The sequence below is a fragment of the Mustela lutreola genome, chromosome 9 (assembly GCF_030435805.1).
Source record: "Mustela lutreola isolate mMusLut2 chromosome 9, mMusLut2.pri, whole genome shotgun sequence".
Taxonomy (NCBI): domain Eukaryota; kingdom Metazoa; phylum Chordata; class Mammalia; order Carnivora; family Mustelidae; genus Mustela; species Mustela lutreola.
This window is the reverse complement of record NC_081298.1, coordinates 125,652,540-125,662,449: the sequence shown is the minus strand read 5'-3', so window position 1 is coordinate 125,662,449 and position 9,910 is coordinate 125,652,540. Positions and strand designations below refer to the sequence as shown.

Sequence of the window (9,910 nt, the reverse complement as noted above, 5' to 3'; positions counted from 1 at the left end):
GAAAGCTGGCCCTCCATCTTGTGGGATGAGTGTGAAAATCACATAAGATAATAAACTGAAGGTGCCCATAAACACCCACATGGCAGAATGTCGTGTCGGGTTCACACTGCCCTCTGGGGTGGCCTGCCGGGGACACAGGAGTCCCAGCAGAGGCCCAGCACAAAGCATCAGTTCTCTGAGGGGAAGAAATGTCTTATTAAAATACACCATCATGGAAAAAAAAATACACCGTCATTGAGGAGAATGTAAAATTCCCATCTATTTTAAGACAAAACAAGATGCCTCAAGAACACTTCATGCCCACAGTAGGTGCCCTCCCAGGCCCTGGAGATGCATTCCCTCTTTCCAACCACTCAAGGCTGAATTCTCCTCTGGAGGGTGAGTTCAAGAGGCCTTGCTGGTCATGTGGGCGGGAGGGTAAGGACCACCCCTCTCTCACTGAGGCTGAAGGGTTGTGGGGAATGTTTTTCAGTGGAGTAAGGGGGTTCGGAATGGTGGAAGTTTGGTTGGAGGTTCCGAACCCCAAAATCAGGACTGATAACAGTCTTCTGTAAACACCAGTTGGAAGACAGTGTAATTTAAACTATGTGCGTCTATGTGCGTCATAGCGGACTAGTCAGTCCCTGCCCCCTGCAAAAAGGTCTTGAGGGGGGCGGGGGGCTAGGGCAGGGGCTGCCTGCAGGACCGCTGTCCAGAGCCTTGGGTAGCCCTCGGGCTCCTCCACCAGGAATCTGGCCACAAGGCAGAGAGATTTAGCAGCAGACCAGTGGTTCCAATTGCCTTTACTTTGTCCAAAGGTTCCTGCTTAACAAACAGCACTCAGAGAGGTCAGAGCTCTGACCCCCGCTGAGGACAGTAGGAGGAGTGAAGCAAAGGGCCACCTGGTGTAGAAGAAAGAAGGAGAAGTCAGAGAGCTTCGACTTTGGGTGACCTTAGGTCATGTTACCTCTCAAGGCCTTAGCAACCTATAAAAAGAAGAGGTTCTCTGCATTACTGAATACGTATACCTCCCTGACCCACTTACAGATAAACCTCATGCTTTCATATTTGCCTTAGTTAAAGGCCCCTTTGGCCTTTTGTTGACTACATCCTTTCAAAACTTAAGGTCAGCAGGGAATTTCCCCTAGATATAGAAGTTTATAAATCACCCATCTTCATTAGGAACGCTTCTCAAAAAACCTTCAGTAGAGGACTACTCTCCCAGAATTCAGCCAACTTTATTGAAAACGGATGTGCTCCGAGGGCTGTGGATCCAGGAAAGAAAAACAGGAGACAAATGTGTAAAGAAAGAATTCCAGCACAGTGTGATGTGCATAAGGGGCCTTTGTATGAGATACAAAGGAGGCCGTACAGGAGCGATCAGCTAACTCGGCCTAGAATGCCCAGAGAGCTCCACTCAAGAGCTGAGTGTTAAAGAACGGGCCAGAGTCTCCCTGGCCAGGAGCCTGTGGAAAGCTCAGAAACATGTAAGTGATGTATTCAAGAACCACAGATAAGTAGACAGGTATGTCTGGAAATAAGCATGCAATGCTAAAAGTGGCCAGAGACAAGGTCAAAGAGGTGGGCAGGCGCCCACATGGTGCTGTACCTTTTAGATTTTGCCGTGGCATGAGTTGATAACTCTGTAGACCTAGAGTACCCTGGGGGAGTTTTAGGCAAGGAAGTGATAGGATCCAAATTGCTGTTTGGAAAGATCACTAAAGGCAGAGACCAGTAAAACAACGATCAATTGATTAGAGTCTGAACTAGAGAAATATTGAACAAATACAAGAGCCTTTCAAGGAGTGGGCTTACATTTTAGAGCCCCTAGCTGTCGGATCTTATATTGCATAGGCCTCCACCAAAGAATGGATCTCCTGGACCAGACTGCTCACCCCACCCTCCATCACGGTGGACACACACCAGAGTATCCCCAAGTATAGCTGCTTCCCTTTTTTTCCCCTTCCTTTGCCCTTTCCCTCCTCTTCTTAAAAATCATAAAACACACACAACAAAACACCATTTTTATTATCAGTGGCATTGAATTCTCGTTGCTATACAGTGGTAACCACTATCCATCCCCAGAACTTTATCTTCCCAAACTGAGAGTTTGTACCCGTTCAACACTAATTCTTTGTTCCTCCTTTCCCATGAGCCCCTGACAACCACCACCCACTATCTATGAATTTGACCACTGTAATGTACCTAATGTAAGTGGAATCAAACAGTAGTTCTCTTGTGTCTGTTGTATTTTGCTTACCCTAATGCCTTCAAGGTTTATTCACGTTGTAACGTGTCAGAATTTACTGTCTTTTTAAGGCTGAATAGTATCTCATTGTATGTATGCACTACATTTTGTTTATCTATTCATCCGTTTGGACATTTTGGGCTATTGTGAGTAACATTGATGTGAGCATTAGTGTACAAATACCAGCTCAAGTCCCTGCCTTTAATTCCTTTGAGTGTATACCCAGAAGTGGAATTGCTAGGTCGTACGGTAATTCTACATTTAATTTTTTTGGTTAATCAACATACTTTTTTCCACTCTGGCTGTACCAGGGAACAAAGGTTGCGTGAAATCACTGATTTTTGTAATGACGTTTTCCCTGATAATGATACACGTTAACTGGGAAACATTTAGAAAATACAAGGAAACAAAGTGTAGAAAATAAAATCTTTATTCTAACTACTGAGATGTACAGTTGGCCGGAATGCGTGTTATCTCCAACACGAAGGGAAGGAGTCATCTCCCCTAGGAGGATTCTACCACAGTGCGGGAGAGTGTGAGCCAAGACATCATCAGATCCTGGCTGTCCCGCCACCCCAGTCATCAGTAACGTTCACGCAGTGAAACTGGCTTCTGAGCCATATTCGTGGGGTATTCCTGAGGAGGCCACGGGGGCGACATGGGCTTGTTCCTTTCTTTCTAGGTCGGTCTCCTCATCTTTAAAAACCACTTCAGGGTGATAAGACAAACACAAAATGTTTAAACAAAGTTTTTTCTCTTCAGGTACGCATTCTACCAACGCAGCAACTACATCTCCAGAATAGAGCTTTCTTGCCCCACCCCAGGGAAGACGAAGGTCGGGACGGTCAGAACTGAGCACCCGCACAAGCAGAGCAGAACTTCCCGCCTTCTTTCATTTCTCCAGGCTCCCATTGGCTGATTCCTACCGTCGATCCGTTACGCCCTCGCTCGGCGCGCGCCGCTCGCCTTTCGGCCTGTGCTCCCATTGGCCCTCCCTGCTGTCGCTCTGCGCCAGGGGCGTTCCAGAGCCAGCCACTGGGAGTCGCTGAATTCGGGTTTTAAAAAACGCCGCCAGTGAGTTGGCAGTGCCGGGTCTTCGAACCGAGGCCCCGTGGGGGGCTGCCGAACACTCACCCGGTCGGGGCACGCGGCCAGGACGTTCCCGGGCTTCTCCCCGGACGCCAGTCTCTGTCTCCCGACCTCGAAGGCAGAAAAGGAGCCTCCGGGCCGCCACCCTCCGCGCCCGCCATGGGCCCGCGCCGCCGGAGCCGCAAGGCCGAAGTCCCGAGGAGGCGCACCGCGAGCCCGGCCGCCGGCCCCCCTCGTCGGGCCCCCTCCTTAGGTAACCGGCCGCGGCTCCTTGCCCTGGAGCCGGCCTCCCTGCAGCCTGGGTGTGAGGTGGGCACGGCCGGATCCGCGTTCCCATTTCACAGACCAGAAAACCGAGCTCGCGTGCGGGGCTGGGGTCGGAATCTCCCGACTTCCGGCTGGCGCTCCCCTGCGGCCCGGCAAAGTCCTGCTGCGGGTCGCACCTGCACGGGCCGGCCGCGAGTTCCAGGCCCCGCAAGGGACTGGGGAAAGCGAGCAGGAGGAGAAAGGATGGCCCAAGCGGCCTGGCTCCTAATACTCATTCTTGCTACTGCCCGCATTTATTGAGTACTTGCCACTAACCAGGCGTTGTGTTCAACTCCTTCCGTGAATTAGCTCAACTTTACATTGTGCCCATTTTACAGATGAGAAAACTGATGCGCGGACAGGCCGGGTAACTTGAACAAGGACACACAGCTTGCTCCAGCAGACAGGATTTTTAAGTGTTTGTGCTTTTTTAAGTTGCAAAATTATTGGCCGCTTTTGGTGACAATTTCAAACAATTCTGCTTTTAGAAGGTGCCCTTCCAGGTGTCCTTATGTGGGGGGTTGGGGGGGGGTGGGCAATGTATGTGTTTCTTAAGTGAATGGTATCGTTGGGCCTTCTTTAGAGTGCTCGCACCTTGTTGTCTTCCTGCGGTTTGGGATCACGAAAGAAGACAGGTCTGTGGTCCTCAAGTTTCTGCACTGTGGTCTGGTGGATGGGAGACCCACGGGGCAAGAACTGTTCCTTGTGGCAACAACTATTTTGTCTCCTGCTAGATAGTTAAGAGCGGGGTGAAAAAAGTGTATTATGGGTTATTTTTCTTTCCTGAACCTTAATAACCTTTGCACCCAGCCAATTTACTGAATTCTCTTGCTAATTCTATTGTTCAGCTGCTTCCATCGAAATGATTAAGTAGGTTATTGTTTGCAAATAAGGGCTTTATTTATTTTTTTTTTAAGATTTTATTTATTTATTTGACAGGCGGAGATCACAAGTAGGCAGAGAGGCAGGCAGAGAGAGAGGGGGAAGCAGGCTCCCTGCTGAACAGAGAGCCCGATGCAGGGCTCTATCCCAGGACCCTGAGATCATGACCTGAGCTGAAGGCAGAGGCTTTAACCCACTGAGCCACCCAGGAGCCCCAGGACTTTTTAAAAAATATTTTATTTATTTGACACAGAGAAAGAGAGAGCATGGGCGCTTGCGCGCGCGCAAAGGAGGGGGAGGGGCAGAGGGAGAGGGAGAAGCAGACTCCCTGTTGAGCACAGAGCCCAACATGGGGCTTGATCGTGGGACCCTGGGATGATGACCTGAGCCCAAGTCCAACTTTTAACAGACTGAGCCACCAAGCGCCTTATAAATAAATCTTTAAAAAATAAATAAATAAAATGTAAGTGGACCACCTCTCTGTCTTCCTTAAAACTCTCCCATAGCTTCCTGTTACTTTAGGATTAAATCCCAACTCTGTATCCGACACTGCAAGACCCAGTGATTAAATATCTAACCCCCGTTCTTTCCCATGATCTCTCCCAGAGTTGGTTACTTTTCACAACCCCTGGTTCCAGGGCCCAGATGTCAGGTCTTCTCTTACACCTCTGAGGTTATTACTCATATTTCTCTCAGAGTCTCTTTTTTTTCTTCCTAACTCCGATTCCTCCAGTATTGGTTATTTTGTTTGTCGAGTCTATTTCCTTCCTTACAAGGTGTTGCCTTTCTCACGTTGGTAAGATTGGTTGTGTTCATTCATTTTCTGCGACGGCTGCATCTATTAAAGGCTGCCTCCAAGGGAGTGTGGATTGCCAAACAGAAATGGGGGGGGAGTAGACACCAGTAGCCTGACTCCTGAGTGTGAGGCCCCCCTGTTTCTCGGGTCCCCATTCCCCACTTGCTCATGCAGCTCTCCTTACACTTTGTGATTAGGTCACTATTAAATACCTCCCAGGGGTTTAACTACTTGTTGTGGCTTCTCTTTCCTCGGCTGGAGCTTAAGTAACATTTCTGGAGCTCATTTTCTCCTTCAAAATGTTAGTTTGGGGGATTCCAGCGTGACTCAGACAGTTGGGCATCTGCCATCAGCTCAGGTCATGATCTCAAGGTTCACTACCTGCTCAGTGGGGAGCCTGCTTCTCCCTCTCCCCCTGCCTGCCGCTCCCCCAGCTTGTGCTCTCCCTCTCTCCCTCTCTGTGTCAAATAAATAAAGAAAAAAACTTGTTTTTAAAAAAAATGTTAGTTTTCATGGAGGTTTTTCTTTTTCTTTGTTCAGCTTAGGAGTGGTTTAGTGTTTTTTTGTTGGTCCTTGATTTTATTTATCTAACACTTGAGGTGAATACTGAGCTCAGCTGCCTTTTCAAGCTTTTGTTTTTTTAATGGAGAATCTATCTTGAACCTGCACATTTTCCTCTAGTACTATTTAGCTGTATCTCATAAGTTTTGAGATGTAGACTTTTGATTCACTTCTAAATAGTCTACTGTCAATTAAGTTTCTTTTTCAACACAATAGTTCGAAGTTTTGTTTTTGTTTTTTTGTGGGTTTTTTGTGTGTGTGTGTGTGTTTTTAATTTCAAATCAGAATTTCATTTTTTTGACCTCTACTTTTGGGGATATTTTTAAGATTTTTTTTTCTTTTTTGTTGTTGGAACTGGTCTTTGAGCCAAAAGCTTTGGCTCCATAGCCCAGTGGCCCAACATAGGCACTGAGTTATGCCACGTCCAAGGTCCCTCCTTGGCCACAAATAAGCTCTGGCCAATTGTCTTCACTTCTTTGGGTCTCAGGATAACGGAGACAGGGAATTGTGCTAGAGAACCTCTCAGATTCGTTCCAGCTCAAAAATAAAATAAAATAAAATAAAATAAAATAAAATAACTGAGTTTCTAATCTAGATGGAAAAAAGTAAAGAGGCCCGAAGTACTGCAGGGCTCAGAGGAGGAAGGTGACCTATCAGTTTGGAAGTGACTGGGAATCAGGAAAGGCTTCCTGGAAGAGTTGGCATTTAAGATAATACCCTCAAAGGATCATTACTGAGGATGGATCCTCAGAGGACCGCTCATTCATTTAGCAAAAATTTATGTAGCCTCTATCCACTGTTCTCCAGCTGCTGAAGATAATCATAGTAAATGATAGACCGAAATCCCTGCTTCCGTGGAGCGAATGGCAGCCTGGCCATCTGGCAGTTTGCTTGTGTCAGCCACGCTGAGAGGCTCAGCTACTGACACTCCACTTGCCAACCCAACTCTTCTCAGGCGCTTCCTCCCGTCAGCGTGGTCCTCGGAGATCCCGGATTCTGAAGGAAATCCGAAAGCTTCAGAAGAGCACAGGCCTACTAATAAGGAAGAGCCCCTTTGGCCGCCTGGTGAGCAATGCCAACCCCCTGCTGCCTCCTTTCTTTAACTCTCCCCGGTAGTGCAGACTCTGTCATCTCTTGCCTGAATGGCTAAGGGAACCTCTTCTCTAACCTGGCACAGGACTCTTCATCTTTGGAAAACATGAGCCCACCAACGGTGCCCTCCGGTTCTTTATGGAATTAGTTTCTAACCCCCACCACCTCTGAACCTGTGCTCTTTGGTTATAGAAATAGGGACTCCTTCATCCATCCATGCTTGACCCCTCTTCCTACCCTGGGAGATTTCCTCCTCTCCCCACCACCAGCAGGAGACATCCCAATTCCGCAACTCCTAGGAGGTGACACCGGCTGCTAGTTAGGTCCTAAGATTAAGGGCCACAAAGGTATCACAGAAGTGAAGATTCACAGAAATTCATGGAGAGGATCTAACCCTTGAATCTCTCTTCTTTTACTGTCCACTCCCCATTCCCTTTCCCCCGTGCTCCCCGTCCCACCCCTCCCTCACAGGCAAGAGAGATATGCATTAAATTCACTCGCGGGGTGGACTTCTCTTGGCAAGCCCAGGCCCTTTTGGCCCTACAAGAGGTAAGAAGTGGGTTCCCTTTGGTGGGGATAGGAGAAAGGCATTCTTGAATTCCACAGGGCTGACTGAGATGTGCCATATGCTGACTCTTGCCTCCTTAAAGACACCATCAAGGAACGCCCAGGGTTTGGAGGCCAGATCTTTCTGTGGTGATAGCAGAATTCCCAGGCACAGTCCACCCTCGTTTTGTGGGCAGCCTTTCAGACAGCACTGGGAGCCCTCAGAGACCATGGGCGATGGAGCGCCTAGAACGAAGCAGCCCATGCCCCATCGCATCCCGTTTCTCTCTGCCCCCAGGCCGCAGAAGCCTTTCTAGTTCATCTCTTTGAGGACGCCTATCTCCTGTCCTTACACGCCGGCCGGGTCACTCTCTTCCCGAAGGACGTGCAGCTGGCCAGAAGGATCCGAGGCATTCAGGAAGGGCTTGGCTGAGCCCCTGCCCCGTCTCTGTAAGCCTTGCTTGCCCACTACAGAGAGAGCGGCCTCTGGGGAAGGAGCCCCCCCCCCCCCCCCCCAGCCTCTCATCACTGGGATGGGAATTTCTCTGAAGGAAATGCTATCCGTGGCCCCTTGCTGTTTCATCTTCCCTTTGTTCTCTAGGAAAGGTTTGACTCCGTTGTAGCTTGAATGCTTGGGATTCTATGGCTCCTGCCCTTTTGTACAATGTTAAATAAAAATATTTATCTATTTAATGTCCAGGCAACACGGGTCTGTTAGAATTAAGTCTCTGTTTTACAAGGACTAGGTGATTCATTTTGATTAAGAAAAGTCTGGCTGTTGAAAATGCCTTGGTAGTAAATGTGATACCTGACTTTCAGGGGTGACACCAAGGCCTCTGTCAGGAGCCAGGAACAGATCCGCGGAGAGCAAGGAGGTGTCTACTCGCTGTCCCTGAGCAGAGCGCATGTCGCCTTTGTAATCAGTTCTTTTAAGAAGGACAAGACTGCATGGCTTGCCTCTGGAACAGAGGTAATAGATGAGAAAATCAACAGCATTCCAAAGGACTGAAAATTCTTTTTAGATAATGAGACTCCAAGGTTCGCTTCAATTTGCAAATGATTCACATGACTGCTGAATGATTTTGAAGACCTCAGACTTTCTAGGCTATGGAAAAAAAAGATACCTATTATTTTAGGTCTTCCTGTACCATTTACATTTCTTGCCATATGTATATTTACTTTTCTTTAAAACATAAGGGAAAAATATAAAAGGCGACCACTTGAGTCAGTTGCACAGAGCCCAGTACGTCCATGCACTAATCTGTCCCTCAGTTAACGTCACCCGGAGCAGGGCAGCAAGGGAGGCGTGGGCCACGCCTGCTGACAACTGGGGAGCTTTTTTAAAAACTCAACTGGGGTTAAAATAGAAAGTCTTAAGTCCTGTCATTCTGATTCCTTTGAGTAAATTCCTGTCAAACTCATTCAGAAATTCTAAATTCCGACTTGAAGAATTTATTTTATTCTTCTTTGTAAATCACAGATGACATATCATGATTTATACTTTAGAATTTTTCATCTCGGGATTTTTAAAGTGCCTTCTCAAAGTTTTTACAGGTGTCTTTATCACTTCTCTGTGGAAAGATAATAAAATTAATTCTTTAATGAAAAAACTGTAAAGCAAAGTTACAGTTACCGCATATGGAGCTGCTACGTTTTTTGTGAGTTACTGTTCAGTTCTCCATTTGTACACGCGGGACAAGCAGCCTCCATTTAAACAAGAGAATGCAGGGATGGGTTTCGGGCTCCAGTAGAGTGTGAGCGGGTAAAAAAACCTTACACTTCTGTCGCAACCAAAAGCAGTTAAAGAGATTTCCAGAGAAATGGAAAGGGCCACCGGGAGACTTTTTAGACTTTGCGTGTGATGGAAATGATTAGCGAGGGTGGACCTCTGACAGTGATATGTGGGGCGACCAAGTTTGGAGAAGAACTGAAGGGAAGGACCAAGTTCTGTTGTTGGATAAATTTTAACCCTTTGGAAAAACCTCTTCGTGTTCAACATCAAGTCCTATTTATACAGACATTCGAATAAAGTGTATCTACTATGAATATATTTAAAGTTCTTGTCAGAGTATTATTTATTAGAAGATTATAGTCTGCCTTCGGGTGCCTGGGTGGCTCATTCGTTAAGCATCTGCCTTCAATTCAGCTCAGGTCATGATCCCAGGGTCCTGAAATCAAGCCCTGCATCCGGCTCCCTGCTCCACAGGAAGCCTGCTTCTCCCTTTCCCAATCCTCTGCTTGTGTTCCCTCTCTTGCTATGTCTCTCTCTGTCAAACAAATAAATAAAATCTTAAAAAAAAAAAAAAAAAAAAAGCCACTTGAATAAGTTTATATGATAGTGACATGTAGAATCGGGACCTAAATCCAGGTCTTCTGATCTGTGATGAAGGCATTCCCTACTTGGCCACAAT

The 9,910-nt window shown here is 47.2% G+C and overlaps 1 protein-coding gene across 2 annotated transcripts; it reads left to right on the top strand.

Annotated features, from left to right (window-relative positions):
* The first annotated feature begins 2,100 nt into the window (after positions 1 to 2,100).
* On the top strand, positions 2,101 to 9,549 carry CENPA (centromere protein A). Of its 2 annotated transcripts, XM_059132426.1 has the most exons (5): positions 2,101 to 3,569; positions 6,817 to 6,926; positions 7,425 to 7,502; positions 7,798 to 7,949; positions 8,319 to 9,549. In XM_059132426.1, the coding sequence occupies exons 1-4, from the start codon at positions 3,476 to 3,478 to the stop codon at positions 7,930 to 7,932; spliced, it is 417 nt and encodes a 138-aa protein (XP_058988409.1). In that variant the 5' UTR covers positions 2,101 to 3,475; the 3' UTR covers positions 7,933 to 7,949; positions 8,319 to 9,549. The 2 variants fall into 2 exon arrangements, with proteins under 2 accessions (XP_058988409.1, XP_058988407.1); XM_059132424.1 differs by lacking the exon at positions 8,319 to 9,549 and having other exon boundaries at positions 7,798 to 8,203.
* Positions 9,550 to 9,910: the final 361 nt, after the last annotated feature.

Excerpts from the sequence above, each read along its gene's own strand:
- CENPA (XM_059132426.1), top strand. The coding sequence starts at position 3,476 with ATGGGCCCGCGCCGCCGGAGCCGCAAGGCCGAAGTCCCGAGGAGGCGC. Across the intron at positions 6,927-7,424 it reads AGAGCCCCTTTGGCCGCCTG|GCAAGAGAGATATGCATTAA; the intron begins GTGAGCAATGCC and ends CCTCCCTCACAG. Across the intron at positions 7,503-7,797 it reads CCCTTTTGGCCCTACAAGAG|GCCGCAGAAGCCTTTCTAGT; the intron begins GTAAGAAGTGGG and ends CTCTGCCCCCAG.